This window comes from Saimiri boliviensis, chromosome X (assembly GCF_048565385.1).
Source record: "Saimiri boliviensis isolate mSaiBol1 chromosome X, mSaiBol1.pri, whole genome shotgun sequence".
In the NCBI taxonomy this organism is placed as follows: domain Eukaryota; kingdom Metazoa; phylum Chordata; class Mammalia; order Primates; family Cebidae; genus Saimiri; species Saimiri boliviensis.
Window position 1 is genome coordinate 97279521 of NC_133470.1, and position 21681 is coordinate 97301201.

At 41.2% G+C, this 21681-nt stretch overlaps 1 protein-coding gene across 1 annotated transcript; it reads left to right on the forward strand.

Annotated features, from left to right (window-relative positions):
* The first annotated feature begins 304 nt into the window (after positions 1–304).
* On the forward strand, positions 305–10263 carry CXHXorf66 (chromosome X CXorf66 homolog). The gene is made up of 3 exons (XM_003940755.1): positions 305–392; positions 7890–8043; positions 9399–10263. Exons 1-3 carry the CDS (start codon positions 305–307, stop codon positions 10261–10263), a joined length of 1107 nt encoding a protein of 368 aa, XP_003940804.1.
* Positions 10264–21681: the final 11418 nt, after the last annotated feature.

The window sequence follows — 21681 nt, forward strand, 5'->3', positions numbered from 1 at the left end:
CAGCCTCCCAAAGTGCTGGGATTACGCCTGTGAGCCACCACGCCTTGAATCCAGAAGGTGGAAGTTGCAGTGAACCAAGATGATCCCACTGCACTGCAACTTGAGCCAAACTCCATCTCAAAAAAAAAAAAAAAAATTCATTTGATAAAATTTGTATGCAGAAGCTTATGCTTCACCATGGTGAGATTATGTTGTCAGAGTATGACACATAATGGTCATGATGTCATAAATGCCTAGAACACTCTGAACCACATAGAATCAGTAGTCACCTTAGTACAAGACTCATTTGAACCAAGTCCTGGACATGAATCTTCTTATTTGTGTCCTACTTTTGTCCTTTTATACATATAATTGTATAAATACAAACCAAACAAATGGATCTTCTACTACAGGTATGTGTCTAACATTAAAACTTATAAATTATCATCTATAAAAGTATACATTCAAGCATTTAATTGAAAAGCTAGCTGTATTTAAGAAATCTGCTGTTACTTTTAGCAGTGTTGCCATTAGCAGGTCTTTAAGAATCTCTAATACAACAGCTAATATTTTTAGTTCTCTGTAAAAAACTTAAACAAAATATAAGCACCAAGATGACAGACTTATGGTCCCCCTTTACCACCCTTACCACCCTTCTCCATCTCCACCAAACTAGTTAATACTATATAAAGGAATCTAGCAAGGGACTTAACATATAGTAAGTTTGTTGTTGTTGTTGTTATTGTTTACTTTAAGTTCTGGGATACATGTGCAGAACGTACAGGTTTGCTACATAGTTATACATGTGTCATGGTGGTTTGCTGTACCCATCAACCCATCATCTAGGTTTTAAGCCTCACATGCATTAGGTATTTGTCTTAATGCTCTCCCTCCCTTTGGTCCCCATCCCCCTAGAGGTGCCAGTTTGTGATATTCCCCTCTCTGTGTCCATGTGTTCTCGTTGTTCAATTCCCATTTATCAGTGAGAACATGAAGTGTTTGGTTTTCTGTTCCTCTGTTAGTTTGCTGAGAATGGTGCCTTCCAGCTTCATCCATGTCCCTGTAAAGGACAGGAATTCATTCCTTTTTATGGCTGCACAGTATTCCATGGTGTATATGTGCAACATTTTCTTTATTCAGTCTATCATTGATGGGCATTTGGGTTGGTTCCAGGTCTTTGTTATTGTAAATAGTGCTGCAATAAACATACGTTCGCATGTGTCTTTATAGTAGAATGATATATAATCCTTTGGGTATATATCCAGTAATGGGATTGCTGGGTCAAATGATATTTCTGATTCTAGATCCTTGAGGAATCACCACACTGTCTTCCACAATGGTTGAACTAATTTACACTCCCACCAATAGTGTAAAAGCATTCCTATTTCTCTGCATTCTTGCCAACATCTGCTATTTCCAGACTATTTAATGATCGCTATTCTAATTGGTGTGAGATGATACCTCACTGTGGTTTTGATTTGCGTTTCTTTAATGATCAGCGATGATGAGTTTTTTCCCATGTTTGTTGGTCGCATAAATGTCTTCTTTTGAGAATTGTCTGTTCATATCCTTCACCCATTTTTTGATGGGGTTGTTTTTTTTTCTTGTAAATTTGTTTAAGTTCCTTGTAGATTCTGGATATTAGACCTTTGTGAGATGGATAGATTGCAAAAAAATTCTCCCATTCTTTAGATTGCCTGTTCATTCTGATGATAGTTTCTTTTGCCGTGCAGAAGCTCTTTAGCTTAATTAGATCCCATTTGTCAATTTTTGCTTTTGTTCCAATTGCTTTTGTTGTTTTAATCATGAAGTCTTTGCCTATGTCCTGAATGGTATTACCTCAGTTTTCTTCTAGGGTTTTTATAGTTTTGAATTTTACATTTAAGTCTTTAATCCATCTTGAGTTAATTTGGGGGTAAGATGTAAGGAAGCAGTCCAGTTTCTGTTTTCTGTAGATGGCTAGCCAGTTTTCCCAGCACCACTTATTAAATGGGGAATCCTTTCCCCATTGCTTATGTTTGTCAGACTTGTTGAAGATCAGATGGTTGTACATGTGTAGTATCACTTCTGAGGCCTCTGTTCTGTTCAATTGGTCTATATACATCTGTTTTGGTACCAGTATCATGCCGTTTTGGTTACTGTAGCCTTGTAGTATAGCATGAAGTACATAAGATAGCATGATGCCTGCAGCTTTGTTCTTTTTGCTTAGGATTGTCTTTGCTATACAGGCTCTTTTTTGGTTCCATAAGAAAAGTTAAAGTGTTTTTTTCTAATTCTGTGAAAACGTCAATGGTAGTTTGATGGGAATAACATTGAATCTATTAATTACTTTGGGAAGTATGGCCACTTTCACAGTATCGATTCTTTCTATCCATGAGCATGGAATGTTTTTCCATTTGTTTTTGTCCTGTCTTATTTCCTTGAGCAGTGGTTTGTAGTTCTCCTTGAAGAGTTCCTTCACGTCCCTTGTAAGTTGTATTCCTGGGTATTTTATTCTTTTTGTAGCAATTGTGAATGGGTGTTCACTCATGATTTGGCTCTCTGCTTATCTACTATTGGTGTTTAGGAATACTTGTGATTTTTGCATCATGATGTTGCATTTTGAGACTTTGCTGAAGTTTCTTATCAGCTTCAACAGTTTTTGGGCTGAGACGACAGAATTTTCAAATACGCAATCATATCATCTGCAAACAGAGACAATTTGACTTCCTCTCTTCCTATTTGAATACCCTTTATTTCTTTCTCTTGCCTGATTGCCCTGGCCAGAACTTCCAATTCTATGTTGAATAGGAGTGGTGAGAGGGTGTCCTTGTCTTGTGTCAGTTTTCAAAGGGAATGCTTCCAGCATTTGCCCATTCAGCACAATATTGGCTATGGGTTTGTCATAAATACCTCTTGCTATTTTGAGATATGTTCCATCAATACCTAGTTTATTGAGAATTTTTAGAATGAACAGATGTTGAATTTTATCAATGACCTTTTCTGCATCTATTGAGATAATCATGTGATTTTTGTCATTGGTTCTGTTTATGTGATGGATTACATTTCTTGATTTGCATATGTTGAACCAGCCTTCCATCCCAGGGATGAAGCCAGACTGATCATGGTGGATAAGCTTTTTATGTGCTGCTGTATTGAGTTTGCCAGTATTTCATTGAGGATTTTCACATCAATGTTCATCAGGGATACTGGCCTGAAATTTTCTTTTTTTGTTGTGTCTGCCAGGTTTTGGTATCAGGATGATGCTGGCCTCATAAAATGAGTTAGGGAGGAGTCCCTCTTTTTCTGTTGTTTGGAATAGTTTCAGAAGGAATGGTTCCAGCTCCTCTTTGTACCTCTGATAGAATTCAACAGTGAATCCGTCTGGTCCTGGGCTTTCTTTGGTTGGTAGGCTATTAATGACTGCCTCAATTTCAGAACTTTTTATTGGTCTATTCAGGGACTTGAATTTTTCCTGGTTTAGTCTTGGGAGGGTGTAAGTGTCCAGGAATTTATAGATTTCTTCTAGACTTTCTAGTTTAATTGCATAAAGGTGTGTATAGTATTCTCTGATGGTAGTTTGTATTTCTGTGGGATTGGTGGTGATATCCCCTTTATCATTTTTTATTGTGTCTATTTGATTCTTCTCTCTTTTCTTCTTTATTAGTCTGGCTAGTGGTCTGTCTATTTTGTTAATCTTTTCAAAAAACCAGCTCCTAGATTCATTGATTTTTTGGAAGGTTTTTCATGTCTCTGGCTCCTTCAGTTTCGCTCTGATCTTAGTTATTTCTTGTCTTCTTCTAGTTTTTGAATCCATTTGTTCTTGCTTCTCTAGTTCTTTTAATTGTGTTTTTAGGGTGTCAACTTCAGATCTTTCCTGCTTTCTGATATGGGCACTTTAGTGCTATAAATTTCCCTCTTAACACTGCATTAGCTGTGTCCCAGAGATTCTGGTACATTGTCTCTTTGATCTCATTGGTTTCAAATAACTTTTTTTCTTCTCCCTTAATTTTATTATTTACCCAGTAGTCGTTCAGGAGCAGGTCATTCAGTTTCCATGTAATTGTGCTGTTTTGAGTGAGTTTCTTAGTCCGGAGTTGTAATTTGATTGCACTGTGGTCTGAGAGACTATTTGCTATGATTTCCGTTCTTTTGCATTCTCTGAGGAGTGTTGCACTTCCAATTATGTGGTCGATTTTAGAATAAGTGCTTTGTGGTGCTGAGAAGAATGTATATTCTGTTGATTTGGGGTGGAGAGTTCTGTAGATGTCTATTAGATCCGCTTGGTCCAGAGTTGAGTTCAAGTCCTGAATATCCTTGTTAATTTTCTGTCGCGTTGAGCTGTCTAATATTGACAGTGGGGTGTTAAAGTCTCCCACTATTATTGTATGGGAGTCTAAGTCTCTTCATAGTTCTAAGAACTTGTTTTATGAATCTGGGTGCTCCTGTATTGGGTGCATATCTATTTAGGATAGTTAGCTCTTCTTGATGCATTGATCCCTTTCCCATTACGTAATCCCCTTCTTTTTTTTTTTTTTTAATCTTTGTTAGTTTAAAGTTCATTTTATCAGACACTAGGATTGCAATCTCTGCTTTTTTTTTGCTTTCCATTCACTTGGTAAATATTCTTCTATCCCTTTATTTTGAGCCTATGTGTGTCTTTGCATGTGAGATGGGTCTCCTGAATATAGCACACTGATGGGTCTTGACTCTTTATCCAATTTCCCAGTCTGTGTCTTTTAATTGGGGCATTTAGCCCATTTACATTTATGGTTAATATTGTTATATGGGAATTTGATCCTGTTGTCACGATGCTAGCTGGTTATTTTGCACATTGGTTGATGTAGTTTCTTTTTGTTTGTTTTGTTTTGTTTTGTTTTGAGATGGAGTTTTGTTCATGTTGCCCAGGCTGGAGTGCAATGGCACAATCTCAGCTCACTGCACCATCCACCTCCTGGGTTCAAGTGATTCTCCTGCCTCAGCCACCCAAGTAGCTGGGATTACAGACATGCACCACCACACCCAGCTAATTTTGTATTTTTAGTAGAAATGGGGTTTCTCCATGTTGGTCAGGTTGGTCTAGAGCTCCTGATCTCAGGTGATCTGCCCACCTCAGCCTCCCAAAGTGCTGAGATTACAGGTGTGAGACACTGCAGCTGGCTGATGTAGTTTCTTTATAGTGTCATTGGTCTTTATATTTTGGTGTGTTTTTTCAGTGGCTGATACCAGTTTTTCCTTTCTATATTTAGCGCTTCCTTCAGGAGCTCTTGTAAGGAGGCCTGGTGGTGACAAAATCCCTCAGCATTTGCTTATCTCGAAAGAATTTTATTTCTCCTTCATTTATGAAGCTTAGTTTGGCTGGATATAAAAATCTGGGTTTAAAACTCTTTTGTGTAAGAATGTTTGAATATCGGCCCCCACTCTCTTCTGGCTTGTAGGGTGTCTTCAGAGAGATCCACTGTTAGTGTGATGGGCTTCCCTTTGTAGGTAACCTGACCTTTCTCTCTAGCTGCACTTAACATTTTTTCTTTTGTTTCAACCTTGGAGAATCTGACGATTATGTGTCTTGGAGTTGGTCTTCTCCAGGAGTCTCTTAGTGGTGTACTTAGTATTTTCTGAATTTGAAAGTTGGCCTGTCTTGCTAGATTGGGGAAATTCTGGATAATATTCTGAGGTGTGTTTTCCAACTTGGTTCCATTCTCCCCGTGACTTTCAGGTACACCAATCAATTGTAGGTTTGGTCTTTTTCACATAGACCCATATTTCCTGGAGGCTTTGTTCGTTTTATTTTTTCTTATTCTTTTTTCTCTAATCCTGTCTTCATACCTTATTTCAGTAAGTTGATCTTCAATCTCTGATATCCTTTCTTCTGCTTGATTGATTTGGCTATTGATATTTGTATGTGTGTCACAAAGTTCTCATGCTGTGTTTTTCAGCTCCATCAGGTAATTTGTGTTCTTCTCTAAATGGATTATTCTAGCTAGCAGTTTCTGTAATCTTTTATCAAGGTTCTTATCTTCCTTGCATTGGGTTAGAACATGTTCCTTTAGCTCAGAGGAGTTTGTTATTACCCACCTTCTGAAGACTACTGTCAATTGCTCATTCTCATCCAGTTTTGTGCCCTTGCTGGAGAAGAGTGGAGATCATTTGGAGGAGAAGAGACATTCTGGTTTTGGAATTTTCAGCATTTTTGTGCTAGGTTTTCCTCATCTTTGTGGATGTATCTACCTTTGATCTGTGAGGCTTATGGTCTTTGAATAGGGTTTTTGTCTGGGGGTACTTTTGTTGATGTTGATGTTATTGCTTTCTGTTTGTTAGTTTTTCTTCTAACAGTCAGGCCCCTGTTCTGCAGGTCTGCTGCAGCTTGCTAGAGGTCCACTCCAGACCCTATTTGCCTAGGTATCACCAGCAGAGGCTGCAGAACAGCAAAGAATGCTGCCTGCTCCTTCTTCTGGAAGCTTTGTCCCAGAGGGGCGCTGGTTTGATGCTAGCTAGAGCTCTCCTATATGAAGTGTCTGTTGACCCCTGCTGGGAGGCTTCTCCCAGTGAGGAAGCACAGGGGTAAGGGACCCACTTGAGGAGGCAGTCAGTCTCTCTCTTAGCAGAGCTCCAGTGCTGTGCTGGGAGAATCCTCCTTGTCAGGATCCACTGCTCTCTTCAGAGCTGGCAGGCAGGATGTTTAAGTCTGCTGAAGCTGCCCCCAAAGCCACTACTCCCCCCAAGTGCTCTGTCCCAGGGAGGTGGGAGTTTTATCTGTAAGCCCATGACTGGGGCTGATGCCTTTCTTTCAGAGATGCCCTGCCCAGGGAGGAGGGATCTAGAGAGGCAGTCTGGCCACAGACACTTTTAAGCACTGTGGTGAGTTCTGCCCAGTCTGAACTTCCTGGCCTCCTTAGCACTGTCAGGGAAAAACTGCCTACTCAAGTCTCAGTAGTGGCAGACATCCCTCCCTGCACCAAGCTCGATTGTCCCAGGTCAACTTCAGACTGCTGTGCTGGCAGCAAGAATTTCAAGCCAGTGGATCTAAGCTTGCTGGGCTCCATGAGAGTGGGACCCACTGAGTGAGACCACTTGGCTCCCTGGCTTCAGCCCCCTTTCTAGGGGAGTGAACGGTTCTGTCTCACTGGGCTTCCAGGTGTCACTGGGGGGGTGGGGGGGACCAACCTGCAGCTAGTTCTGTGTCTGCCCAAACAGCTGCCCAGTTTTGTGCTTGAAACCCAGGGCCCTGGTAGTGTAGGCACACAAGGGAATCTCCTGGTCTGTGGATTGCAAAAATCATGGGAAAAGCATAGTATCTGGGCTAGATAGCACAGTCCTTCATGGCTTCCCTCGGTTGGGGAAGGGAAGCCCCCAGCTCCTTGCACTTCCTGGGTGAGGTGATGCCCCACCCTGCTTCTGCTGGCCCTCTGTGGGCTGCATCCACTGCCTAACCAGTCCCTATGAGATGAACTGGGTACCTCAATTGGAAATGCAGAAATTACCCGCCTTCTGCATTGGCCTCACTGGGAGCTGTGGACCAGAGCTGTTCCTATTTGACCATCTTGCCAGATCTCCAGCATATTGTAGGTTTTTAACAAGGGTTTGTTTTTGTCACATCCCTTTTCAATCACACACATTCACACACATATTAACACTCAAGTACACTTATACATGCAAGACATAAACACACAGATTCAAAAACCCGGGTAATGTGGTAACAAAGCCATGATTCAGGGATAACCCAGGAAATGGTATGGATTAGCCAGTGATACCTCCCAGATTTAGCTTCTGGACTGGCTGGATCCATGAGGAAAAAACAACAGTGGTACAATTAATCAGGTTTAAAAAATAATTGATGAAGAAATGTTATTTTGATCTACACTATCAAACTACTATCAACGTGGAAAAAAACTTGGTTACCTAACACCTCTGATTATACAATCTCTTTGCAGAAGCTAAACCCGTTGAATCAATGCAGACAAAACTGGGCTACCTTAGACGAAATCTACTTATTTTAGTTGGTTTTATCATCATCTTCTTCGTCTTTACCTGTTTTTGTTATCTCCATTATAATTGTATAAGCAATGATGCCGCCAAAGCAGAAATGTAAGTTTTACTCCTTTAAATTAAGAGTGCAAGCTGTGTGTTTGTGTGTGTGTGTGTGTGCATGTGTGTGTGTATACACATAGTGGAGGTTTCATTATTGCTCAGGTTACTTAATTTTAGACTGGTGAAGAGCTACCAACATGTTGTAGGTGAATATTTTCACTTAAATCATATCAGCTTTTAATATTCTCTAGTACATTATTAACTTTAGCCAAAGTGTCTCTTGTTCAGGGTTCAGCTGAACTCCAGGATATTAATTGCATTATAAATGCAGTGTAGGAAAAGAGGGCATGAATAGCTGAATAAGAGTGGGAGAATGAAGAGAGAGAAAGAGGGAATTGGGTCTCTGTTTTTGAAAGACAATAAAACATTTTGGATAATCTACCATTTTAAGATTTAATGCATCAAAAATTATTCATTGTTGTTACTCTCATGATCTTAGTGCCTGCCTTTTATATACTAGTTCCCTAAAAATATCACATTCCAAAGACTGGTGACTATAATGTGGTACTAGTTCTGTACTCCTTTAGTTTCAGAGGAATGTTATGAATTTAAATATGCACAGATAACTTGATACTGCAAATATGATATAAAAACAATGACTTTTTCTACAGATGCTTTATCTTGTGATACATTATCAATTTGTGACTTTTTTTATAAATAGTTAAATTCTGAAATAAGTGAGATTCATTCTCTCTCTTTCTCTCTCTGTGTGTTTGTGTGTTTCTTTCTCTCTTATTGTAGTAGATTTGAAACAACTTTGTGTCATTCTATATGTGGACTATACAGTTATCTAATGTGGTTAAATAGTAAAATACTCCTAAGAAAAAGCATTAAACAAGAGTTCATATTTATAACCTTAGTTGTGGCTTTCACTACACTCCAATTCTATTTTTTTGCATGTGTTTTTTTGTTGGTTTTTGAGACAGAGTCTCATTCTGTCACCTAGGCTGGAGTGCAATGGCATGATCTCGGCTCACTGCAACCTCTGCCTCCCAGGTTCAAGTGATTCTTATGCCTCAGCCTCCCAAGTAGCTGGGGATTACAGGAGTGTGCGACCACGACAGGCTAACTTTTGTATTTTTAGTAGAGACGGTGTTTCACCATGTTGGCCAAGTTGGTCTCGAACTGCTGTCCTCAAGTGATCTGCCCTCTGTGGCCTCCCAAAGTGCTGGGATTACAGGCGTGAGACACCACGCCCAGCCACCACACTCCAATTCTTACCGTGTTCAGTCTTCATCCTAAAGCCTCAAAAAGATCACATGTCTAAGCTGACAGTACTGTATGTTCTCTGATAATAGTAATAAGTCTCTTTTGTTTTAAATCATTATATTCCAAATTTTCTATGCTTTCAGGGGCAAGGAAAAAGGTATGGCATCCAACTTGTGCAAAATGTCATTCAGTGAGGACAAGACAGCCAGTCAATTCAATCCCGAAAAACAATCTCTACTATCCACTATAGACAAGATATCTGAGCACTCAAGTTCAGAAAATTCATCATCCAGTGCAGAAAAATTAATCAGGCCCTTGAGTCTACAAAAGCCATCCATACAAAACCACGCACAAAAGTTAACTAGGCCATCATATCCAAAAAAGTCATCCAAGTCATCATGCCCCAAAAAATTATGCAAGTCATCTCACCTGGAAAAGTCACATAGGTCACGCAGTCTAGAAAAATTATGTAAACTAGCCTATGCGGGTAAGCTAGCCAGTTCAGATAAGTCAGTCAGGCAACCTTTGCTATCCAAGCCACTTTGCTCATCCCATCCAGAAGATGAAATCTCATCACCCGAGCCATTTGGTCTACAGAAATTGGCTAAGCATCCATTGGCTAAGCCTCCCAAACATTTTAATCCAAAAAGGTCGGTGAGTCCAGGCGGGGCAGTCTTATCATCCAACCCTCAATTAGCCAAAACTTGTCAATTCCACAAGGAAAGACATCTTATTTCTAAAACCTATAAGCCTTTGGTCAATGGCATTTCTGTGGCAAAGAAGAAAAATACTCAAAACCTATGTGTTTCAAGAAAAGTCAAGTCCTTTTCCAGGTCCTCTAGTAAGTTAGATTCCAGGAATAATGCACACTGTGATCACGTGAATGATGGGAATAAGATGAAATGTTACACTAAGAATGACAGTGATAGGGAGGTAACCCTTATGTGCAACATAGCAATGAAGCCATCTTCAAGTGATCCTCAACGATTAGGAGCGCAACAAAAATAAAATCCAAGTGTGAAAGAGGAAACTTATACCAATTATTTTACGCTCATCATTGCTTAAGACACCAATAGAGGGAAAAATCACTATCAAAATCAGCCCTATCCATCTTGGAGGCGACTTATTTTAAAAATATCAATAAAATGCACGACATAAATTACTATTGTAATTATTATTTCATTTTAAGGGGGACAAGGATCTTTTGATGTATCTTACTTAGACCTGGTCACTTGGATACGAATCTAAACATACACTCACACAAACTTAGAAAGAAATTGCAAGATGGGGCTGGGTATGGTGGCTCATGCCTGTAATCCCAGCACTTTGGAAGGCAGAGGCAGGCAGATAATCTGAGGTCAGGTGTTCGAGACAAGCCTTGCCAACATGGTGAAACCTTGTCTCTACTAAAAATACAAAAATTAGCCAGGCATGGTGGTGGGCGTCTGTAATCCCAGCTACTAGGGAGGCTGTTGCAAAAGAATCGCTTGAACCCAGGAGGCGGAGGTTGCAGTGAGCTAAAATTGAGCCACTGCCCTCCAGCCTAGGTGACAGAGCAAAGCTCCATCTCAAAAAAAAAAAAAAAAAAAAAAAGAAAAGAAAAGAAAAAGAAAAAGAAATTGCAAGATGGGTACCCTAGACTCTTCCTTACCTTGGATTAGCTCTCAACTGAAGCCCCAGTCCAATTATTTTTTAATGTTTAAGTGCAGTCCTCACAGTTGAAGACTGTCTCTTTTTTTGTAGTGTCCAGTGCCTGTTGGAAATAGCTCTGTGCTGTGGACTAAATGTTCGTGTTCCCCCAAATTGATGTGTTGATACCTAATCCCCTATGTGATGGCATCAGGAGGTGGAGGCTTGGGGAGGTAATAAGGTCATGTGACCGGAGTACCTTTCAGCCCCATATATGGGTACTAATCCTTTATAAGGGGCTAAAGAGTTCACCCCTTCCACCATGTGAAGACACAGTGAAAAGACTCCATCTACACATCATAGAGCCAATCTTCACTGAATATTCTGGTGTCTTGATCTAGACTTCCTAGCCTCCAGAATTGCAAGCAATAAATTTTGGTTGTTTATAAGCCACCCAGTTGATGATATTTTACTATAGCAGCCTGGACAGACTAGAAAATTCAGTGCACTTGATTCTGGCTGAGTTGGGAAAATTCCTGATAACCACTTCTGTATTTTGGGTTTTTTTTCTCGCTCTGTCCCCCAGGTTGGAATGCAGTAGTGCGATCTCGGCTCACTGCAACCTCTGCCTCCCAGGTTCAAGTGATTCTCCTGCCTCAGCCTCCTGAGTAGCTGGGACTACAGGCATGCGCCACCACCCCCGGCTAATTTTTGTATTTTTAGTAGAGACCAGGTTTCACCATGTTGCCCAGGCTGGCCTCGAACTCCTGACCTCAAGTGATCCGCCCACCTCAGCCTCCCAAAGTGCTGGGATTACAAGCGTGAACCATCACATCTGGCCTTCCTGATGACCACTTTTAACACCGTGGCCTCTGGTGGCTGTTACCTAAAGTGAAGATCCAGCCTGTGGCACCCACACTTGGAGCACCATGACATTAGTCTAAGTGTTCTAAACTTCTAAATCTCAACAAGGCTTTTCATTGTTTCATTACTCATCAAAATGGTAAAAGAGTTTGCCCTGGCATGCAGTCTTCAAAGGTCTCAGTTTGTGGTCTACATATTCGTACATATTTGTCCTACATGGCACCTCCCAACTCTGAATCGGAAGTGATAGGAAGCCAGAGGAGAATCTTGGAGTTACATCCTTTAAGTTCCCCATTGATTAAATGTTATCCTTGCCTTCTTCCAAGGGCATCATTGAGAAAATCAGGCAAAGTCCTGTATTCCCAGCCTATATTCTAGTAGAGTATAGTCTGTCTCATATAACATATAGCAGGCAGAATTTAAATGTTAGTAGCAAGCATATATTGGATGTGCATTATTCTTCAGGTACTGTACTAGTCCTTTTATATTTCACAGGTCCTAAGTTCACTCTCAAGTTTGCTGATTCACCACAAGTACTCACAAAACTCAATACTCATGGCTAAGGTTTATTAGAGCAAGGTTACACAGACCAAGAGCAACAGGAAAAATATATCAGGAGAAATCCAGAGAGGTCAGGGACAGGCTTTTTTCCCATCTGGGGCCACATAGGATATGCCTTCTCTCTGGCAGCAAACTGCATTGACAATGTGCAGAATGTCTCTGCCCAGGGAAAACTGTTAAAAGTCTCTTGGTCTGAGGTTTTTATTGAAAGTCAGTCTCATAGCGACATCATGCTACATTACCAGCCAAAGCAACCGAAACACAGGATCACAAATGAAACAAATGCACTTCATATAGGTTGATGTTTATGCAAAGCAAAATCCTGACAAGCTGATGAGGCCAGGTCCATTGCTCCAGGTGTACAAAACATAATTATCAACCATTCACATGAGAGCATTCTGAGGGCTACATTCCCAGGGGTTGACCAAAGGTCAGTAATGGTTCCAGGTTCCCTTGAAGACATACACGTCTGTTGTATTAATACTACATATCTTTTATTTAAACTTCAACAGTTCCCCATTATATGAAGGATTATACAAGTAAACTCCTGAGGCTCTGAAACATATAGTAAGATTACATCTAGCAATTGGCCGAACTGAGATTCGGATCTATGACTGGCTTATGCTCAGTCATGCATTATGTTGTACTGCCTTCTCACTACCAGCTGCTAGGATGCTGATTACTCACAGATCACCCAATCCATCTATGTGAGCAAAATCTCTACTTCACTTCTTTTTTTTTTTTGAGACAGAGTTTCGCTCTGTCGCCCAGGCTGGAGCACAGTGGCATGATCTCAGCTCACTGCAACCTCTGCCTCCTAGGTTCAAAAGATTCTCCTACCTCAGCTTCTCAAGTAGCTGGGGTTACAGGCATCCACCACCACACCCAGCTAATTTTTATACTTTTAGTAGAGACAGGGTTTCACCATGTTGGCCAGGCTGGTTTTCAACTCCTGACCTCAAGTGATCTGCCCATCTTGGCCTCCCAAAGTGTTAGGATTAGAGGCATGAGCCACTGCACCCAGTCTCAATATGAAAAATTCTAAATGCATTAATGCAGGCTTCACACATATGACCAGTATAGCATATGTAACAGAAATATATGTACCATAAGTCAGAGAAGAATTTTAGCAAAAAAGAAAAGAAGGAGGAAGGGAGGGAGAGAAGGAAGGAAGGAGGGAGGAAGGGAGGGAAAAAGGAGGGAGGGAAAAAAGGAGGGAGGGAGGGAGGGAAGGAAGAATGATTGATTTACCAGTGAAAATTTGGCCAAGCTAATAATTTAAATAATTAAGCCCTACTCCTTCTATAAATAGTCTTTAGTTATTCTTAGAAATGTCCTGATTTAAGTACAAGAGTCACAAATTTCTCCCTCTTGGCCTTTCTGCAGCATCATCTTATCTCTTATGGTACCTTACTTCCTTCTCCCCCACTCTCCATTTTGTCTCTCCTATTCAGTAAGAGTCAGGGTCACATGTTCAGTCCATTCATTGCTTCCTTACTTTTCCCTTCTCTAAAGGACACTGTAAAGCCAATTTCAAGTGTAGCTTTTCCCTCTTAGACCAGTCCCGCCTCCTTTCTGTTGAATTACCTTTATTATACTCATTTACTAAGCTTATAACCTGCTCCTGGCTATGGGCCCGAAATGGATTACATTATATTATGCTCCTTTTGTTCAGTACAACCCTTTCTAAAAATCCATTACTTTTTAAAAGAGCATTGAAAGGTCAAATTTTAAACATTTCTCTTGTATATTATCTACATGAAATTATATAAGCACAGAGTTAAAAGGATGCTTAGAGATCCTCAATTCCACCCTCCTGTGGGGAGAGGTGTTTTCTAAAGAGGCAAAAGAATGTTCATTCAGCAAGAAGACTACTTTCTACCAGGGCTGGGGGTGAGCTAGCCGTGGGATACTGCTAGGAATAGGAATCACAGATCTTTAGGCAGCCACAATGAAGTGATATGCCACATGTGAGATGGTTATAGTGGTGTCAAGCAGGGACTTACTAAAAGTTTTCAGCTTTGTCAGTTCCCACAGTTCTACAGTCCCTGTCATGCTGTGTTCAATCTCTAAGAATTAGAAGCAGCCAAAGAAGGGAAATAGAAGTAGAAAAAAAGGACTGGGCGCAGCAGGTCATACCTGTGATCCCAGCACTTTGGGAGGCCAAGGCAGGTGGATCACCGGAGGTCAGGAGTTCAAGACCAGCCTGGCCAACATGGCAAAAACTTGTCTCTACTAAAAATACAAAAATTAGCCAGGCAAGGTGGTGGGCACCTGTAATCCCAGCTACTTGGGAGGCTGAGGCAAGAGAATCTCTTGAACCTGGGAGACAGAAGTTGCAGTGAGCCGAGATTGTGCCATTGCACTCCAGCCTGGGCTACAAGAGTGAGACTCTGCCTCAAAAAAAAAAAAAAAAAAAAAAAAAACAACAACATTCAGCCGAGCAGCTCTATTGTAATCCATGTAAGACTTACAATAATTCCTGTGCCACTGGGACCTTAGAAAACAAGGGTTAAGGCCAGGTGTGGTGGCTCACACCTGTAATCCCAGCACTTTGAGAGGCTGGGGTGGGTGGATCACCTGAGGTCAGGAGTTCAAGACCAGCCTAGCCAACATGGCAAAACCCCGCCTCTACTAATACAAAAATTAGCTGGGCATGGTGGTGCATGCCTGTAGTCTCAGCTACTTGGGAGGCTGAAGCAGGAGAATCTCTTGAACCTAGGAGGCAGAAGTTGCAGTGAGTTGAGATCATACCACTGCACTCCAGCCTGGTTGACAAAGCAAGACTCCATCTCAAAAAAAGAAAGAAAGAAAAGAAAACAAGGGTTAAGCACAATTAATTAGTTTTGCAGTTATTTATATAATGCATAGAAAGATCATAAACAAGGACTAACTATAACTTACATCTATGAACTTTCAGAGAGTTTTACTTGTTTAGAATTATTCTGTTATATGCCTGTATCAAAATGACACATTGGAAAGATTGCTGAAACAGATAAGGAAATAAATGTCCATGAATATATATATATATATATATATATATATATATATGTAAAAAATAAAACATAGCAATAATCTAGGTATAATATAGCCATTTTTCACTGACCAGTAGAAATTTGCTGATAATAAAAAATCAACTATAGCCTCTATCATTGACCTCTTCCTTAAGTCAAACCTTTTCCTAGAAAAATGGGCCATTTTTGAACATTGCATTGAAATGACCAAAAAGCAGGTTACTGAAAAGAAGAAATAAGGATCTATGGTAATACATGGCTGAAAAATTTAGTCAGGAAAATGTTGACTGTTTCTGTTATAAATGGACCCTCTCTACCATTTTTCAAAAAAAAAAAAAAATCAATGTCAAATTGCTTGGCTACAAATTGGGACAAAGCAGATGGGCACGATGGCTCACGCCTGTAATCCCAGCACTTCAGGAGGCCGAGGCTGATGGATCTCGAGGTCAGGAGTTCAAGAACAGCCTGATCAAGATGGTGAAACCCTGTCTCTACTAGAAATACAAAAATTAGCCAAGCATGGTGGTGGGCACATGCAATCCCAGCTACTCGGGAGGCTGAGGCAGAGAATTCCTTGAACCTGGGAGGTGGAGGATGTAGTGAACAGAGATCATGCCACTGCACTCCAGCCTGGGCAGCAGAAGGAGATAAAAATAAAGGGGGACAAAGCAATGTTATTGAGCTTCTTGCTTTTAATTTTCACATATTCATCTAAATAAATATGAAGCTGCTCACAGTAAAATTAAACTTCTAAAGCACTACAAGACTAATGGCAGATATAGATTATTCAAATAAAAAGAGTCAACTTCTAAAAGTTATACTTGTTGAAAAAAGGAATATAATACTATTGTAAAAACAAGTTTCTTTTATAAAGTTTAGTTTTTCTGAAGGAATAGAGATGGCAAAGAGTGGAACTGTCTCTGGGTGCGGTGGCTCACTCCTGTAATCCCAGCACTTTGGGAGGCCAAGGTGGGTGGATCACCTGAGGATACACGTTTAAGACCAGCCTGGCCAACATGGAGAAACCCCATCTCTACCAAAAACACAAAATTAGCCAGGTCTAGTGGTGCATGCCTGTGATCCCAGCTGCTCAGGAGGCTGAGGCAGGAGAATCACTTGAACCTGGGAGGCGCAGGTTGAGGTGAGCTGAGATCGTGCCATTGCACTCCAGCCTGGGCAATAAGAGTGAAACTCCAGGTCGGACGCGGTGGCTCAAGCCCATAATCCCAGCACTTTGGGAGGCCGAGGTGGGTGGATCATGAGGTCAAGAGATCGAGACCATCCTGGTCAAGGTGGTGAAACCCCATCTCTACTAAAAATACAAAGCATTAGCTGGGTATGGTGGCGCGTGCCTGTAATCCCAGCTACTCAGGAGGCTGAGGCGGGAGAATTGCCTGAACCCAGGAGGCGGAGGTTGTGGTGAGCCGAGATCGCGCCATTGCACTCCAGCCTGGGTAACAAGAGCAAAACTCCGCCTCAAAAAAAAAAAAAAAAAAAGAGTGAAACTCCAACTCAGAAAAAAACAAAAAACAAAGAGTAGAATTGTCAAAAACAAAATTTTCTGTGCTGATCTCTTGTGGTTACTATAGAAAGCAGTAAGAACATCTTATATAGGCCATTAAAAAATTAAAGGCAGAGGAGGGGTAAACTATTACAGGACCCATATGCCAGTTGCTAGGCCAGTGGATCATCAGCAAACCAGTCTAGAGGAGTATACCCCAATTCAAGCCACTTTTCTTTTTTCATCACAGTTATCATGATCTAAACTATAAAAGTCTAAAATAGAGATTTATCATTCTCTGGAGCTTTAAACCACTTTTAGGTTGCAATCAGTTTCCCCAAAAGCACCTTTCCTGTTCATTAGCTAGGTACTGGGTGCTACACTGGGGGGAAAAATATTTTGTGTGACCATGACATCCCATGGGTCCTAGATATATGCCAGGTTTTGTCGTTTAGGTTTTTTCTTTCTTTCTTTCTTTTCTTTTTTCTTTCTTTTTTTTTTTTAAGAGATAGGGGTGTTGCTATGTTTCCCAGGCTGGAGTATAGTCACTATTCATAGGTGTGATCACAGCATACTACAGCCTCCAAGTTCTGGGCTCAAGCAATCCTCCCACCTCGGCTTCCCCAGTAGCTGGGACTAAAGGTATGCACCTCCATGCCCTGCTTAGTTTCTTATCCTAAAGCTCACATTTTGTTGTACATCTCTGTCTAAGTCTGCTTCTGGTGAGGGCTTCATGAAGCTTCCACTCAGGTGGAAGGCAAAGGAAAGCCAGAGTATGCAGATCACATGGTGAGAGGGAAGCAACAGAGTGGGGAGGAGGTGGCAGGCTCTACTTAACAATCAGGTATCTTGGTAACTAAAAGAGTGAGAACTCACTCTATTGAGGATGGCATCAGGCATTCATAAGGAATCCACACCCATGATCCAAACACCTCTCACTAGGCCCCATCTCCAACACTGAGGATCACTTTTCAACATGAGATATGGAGGGAACAAATATCCAGACTAGTCTGTTGCATCACAGGTAGTAGGGGTTAAGTTTTATCTAGTCATACAAGGCCTCAGAACACTTTTGAAAGTAGTACTCAAATAAGAGGAGAAACAAATCTAGGAGATGCCGTAAGGGGTATGTGGTTTAAGAGTGATGGTGTTGGACTGGACACAGTGGCTCACGCCTGTAATCCCAGCACTTTGGGAGGCCTAGGCAGGTGGATCACCCAAGGTCAAGAGTTCGAGACCAGCCTGGCCAACATGGTAAAACCCTGTCTCTACTAAAAATACAAAACTTAGCTGGGTATGGTGATATATGCCTATAATTCCAGCTACTCGGGAGGCTGAAGCAGGAGAATCACTTGAACCCAGGAGGCGGAGGTTGCAGTGAGCCAAGATCGCGCCATTGCACTCCAGCCTGCAAGAGCGAAACTCCGTCTCAAAAAAAAAAAAAAAGAGTGATGGCACTGGTGTTATGGGTCGAATTGTGTGCCCCCAAATTCATGTATTGAAGTCCTAACCCCCTGTGCCCCAGAATGTGACATTATTTGGAAATAGCGTCATTGCAAATGTAGTTAAAATGACGTCATACTGCAGTAGAGTGGGCCCCTAATCCAATGTTACTGGTATCGTTTTAAAGAAGGGGATATTTTGTGGCCAGGTTCATGCATATTGCAGATCCTGGGACTTCTCAGCCTTTATAATTGCATGAGCCAATTCCCATAATAAATCTCCTCTTCTATCCTATCAGTTGTTTCTCTGGAGAACTTCAACTAATACAGTGGACTTTGAGAAAAAGAACAAACAATCTCAGTTCCTGCTTGGCAATTCCAGTTTTAAATTACTTTGTGGCCTGGCTGTACTTCAGAGTCCAGACATTTTAATATTGTCTGTTGTATTCTTAATAAATCTCCCTTTTCTGAGCTAGTTTGAATCAGATTTTATGCCTTGCTACCCCTGCTCTTTAATTAAGACAATGTACATACGACCTCTTAAAGTTAGAACAGAAATGACAAATGGATTTCATCTCAGATGACTACTCTGATCTATTGACATGGCTGTGTAGAGGGCCGAATTAAAAAACATTATGGTATTACTTCCAAATTCAATGACAAAGAGTGCTTGACTAGCACTATTTGTTATGAAGGTGGGAGCAGAGAGTGAGCAGTGGCAACTGGCGACGTATGTGCCACGTATTTGCCATCACTACCATTGAGGATGCAATTCAGGTAAGTATATATCTTCCTTTAAAAAAATGCTAGGGGTCACTGTGTGACTACATTATGGAAATACGAGGTACATATAAAGATCCCAAATATACACAATCTCATAACCCCATAATCACAGCAGTTTGCTTAACTTTTGTCTGTTTCTTTTCTTTTTTTTTCTTTTTTTGAGGCCAGGTCTCACTCTGTCACCCAGACTGGAGTGCAGTGGTACAATCTCCACTAAAGGCAACCTCTGCTTCCTGGGTTCAAGCGATTCTCCTGCCTCAGCCTCCCGAGTAGTTGGGACTACAGGCATGAGCCACTACCACCCAGCTAGTTTTTGTATTTTCAGTAGAGACAGGGTTTCACTATGTTGGCCAGGCTGGCATCCAACTCTTGACCTCAAATGATCCACCAGCCTCGGCCTCCCAAAGTGCTGGGATTACAGGTGTGAGCCACCTGGCCAACTTTTGCCTGTTTCTAAACATTCTTAAACTTATGCAATCCTTAGATCACAAATAGAAATGACCATGAATCCATTTTCCTGGAAGGTTTTATTTGGACTTTTTTTTTTCTTAGATAGGGCAGGGATTCCACAGGTATTACAAATATGCACACTACATGGGAAGCACATCCCTAAAGAAGATGAACCAGGGCATGATCAAGAGTCCTGTACTTTAGGGCCAGGTGCAGTGGCTCATGCCTATAATCCCAGCACTTTGGGAACTCGAGGTGGGGGGATCTCTTGAGGTCGGGAGTTCAAGACCAGCCTGGTCAATACAGCAAAACCCCGTCTCTACTAAAAATACAAAAAGTAGCCAGGCATGGTGGTATGTGTTTGTAGTCCCAGCTACTCAGGAGGCTGAGGCAGGAGAATTGCTTGAACTCGGGAGGTGGAGGTTGCAGTGAGCTGAGATCACACCACTGCACTCCAGCCTGGGTGACAGGGTGAGACTCAAATCTCAAAAAAAAAAAAAAAGATTCCTATACTTTAGGCTGGACGTGGTGGTGGCTCACAGCTGTAATCCCAGCACTTTGGGAGTCTGAGGCGAGTGGATCACTTGAAGTCAGGAATTCAAGACCAGCATGGTCAACATGGCAAAATCCTATCTCTACTAAAAATATGTAAAAAATATATACAGGCATGGTGGCACACTCCTGTAGTCCTAGCTACCTGGGAGGCTAAGGCAGGAGAATTGCTTGAACTCAGGAGGCGGAGGTTACAGTGAGCCGAGATTGCACCACTGCACTCCAGTCTGGACTACAGGGCAAGACTCCATCTCAAAAAATAAAAAAATAAAGAGTCCTGAACACCAGATTGCTGGTGGACTAAGAAATAACTCAAGGAGGCAGCCCCAAAGAGATAAGAAACCCAATGATCCGATGCTTAAAGAGAAAAAGAAAACTGTTGCCTGATGAACGTACACACACTTGGTCCTTAAACTATTCCACTCTTTCGTGACCTATTTCTTTAAGCTTAATTTCATTTGGATAGCAATATTGGGATGGGAAGGTGAGTTGGCCTGCAAGAGATTTATAGTAATTAGACCTAGCTAAAACTTCCTGTGGATACCTGGGGGTCATTAGAAGCATGCCTGCCTTATGGTAAAATACAACAGTCATTAATGATAGAAGATTGCTCAGCAGTCAAGGAATGACAGTTACCAGAGAAATAGCCTACTTACTAATTATGACTTATAGCTGAGCATGAGTTCAGACATTACCAATCATAGTCTTAGGAGTGTTCTGTAGGAGAGAGGCTAATTAACTTGTTAAGAATGACAAGACCATTGCACCTTTAAAGTCCTACATTCTACCCGGTTGCCTGGGTGATTGTGGGCAATCTATATGTATTTATGTACACACACACAGTCAAGAAAGTAGCTTTACTCTGAATTTTAATGAAATGTACAGTGTAAGTACTTATTTGATGCATTTCTTTTATTGTTGAGTGATCTGTGTTTCCCCTAGCACTGATGAGGAAGATTCTCTTAAACCACTGGTACAGTAGTCCAGTGGAGGGCGGGTGGAGTAAGAAGGTGTTGAAAATTGAAAGGTGAGCCCATTGGGGCAGAGACCTTGCCACAAATGTAAAACAGAAGGTATTACATAGAATACTTGGCAGTCACTTACAAGTTGTCATTCAAGAGGCAGTAGGTGAATGAATACACTCAAAAAGCTTACCTATTGATACTTAAGGTCTCATCATCATAGACCCAGCATTGCTTATTCCCTGTGGTTCTTATAAACATTTGCACACTTTTAGAAGTATTCAAATTCTTAAATTAAAGAGGTTTATCAGATCTCATTCCTCAACTCATTAAGAGTGGAAGGGATTGCAGAAGAGCCCTGTACACTTGAGGCAGGGGCTAGAAAAATGCAGTGATAAAAGGAGGGACAGGAGTTTGACAAGGACTAGTAGATACCTATTGTGATGGCTGCCTTGCTTACCTCTATTTCCTGTTTTGATGGGAGCTCTCTTTTTAAGAAGAATTTCCTGGTTTGCTGATGAAGTCTAGTGGAGATGGAATGTCTACCCAGGTATGATGACACAGCTGCCAGTCACAAACTGAGTGTTATCTGATCTGGCTGGCCATACAGTCTGGTATGCTCAGTAGTATTTCATCATCTTGTGGAAGGTATATATGTGGGACAGGGC

Excerpts from the sequence above, each read along its gene's own strand:
- CXHXorf66 (XM_003940755.1), top strand. The coding sequence starts at position 305 with ATGAATCTTCTTATTTGTGTCCTACTTTTGTCCTTTTATACATATAAT. Across the intron at positions 393-7,889 it reads AAATGGATCTTCTACTACAG|AAGCTAAACCCGTTGAATCA; the intron begins GTATGTGTCTAA and ends ATCTCTTTGCAG. Across the intron at positions 8,044-9,398 it reads GATGCCGCCAAAGCAGAAAT|GGGCAAGGAAAAAGGTATGG; the intron begins GTAAGTTTTACT and ends CTATGCTTTCAG.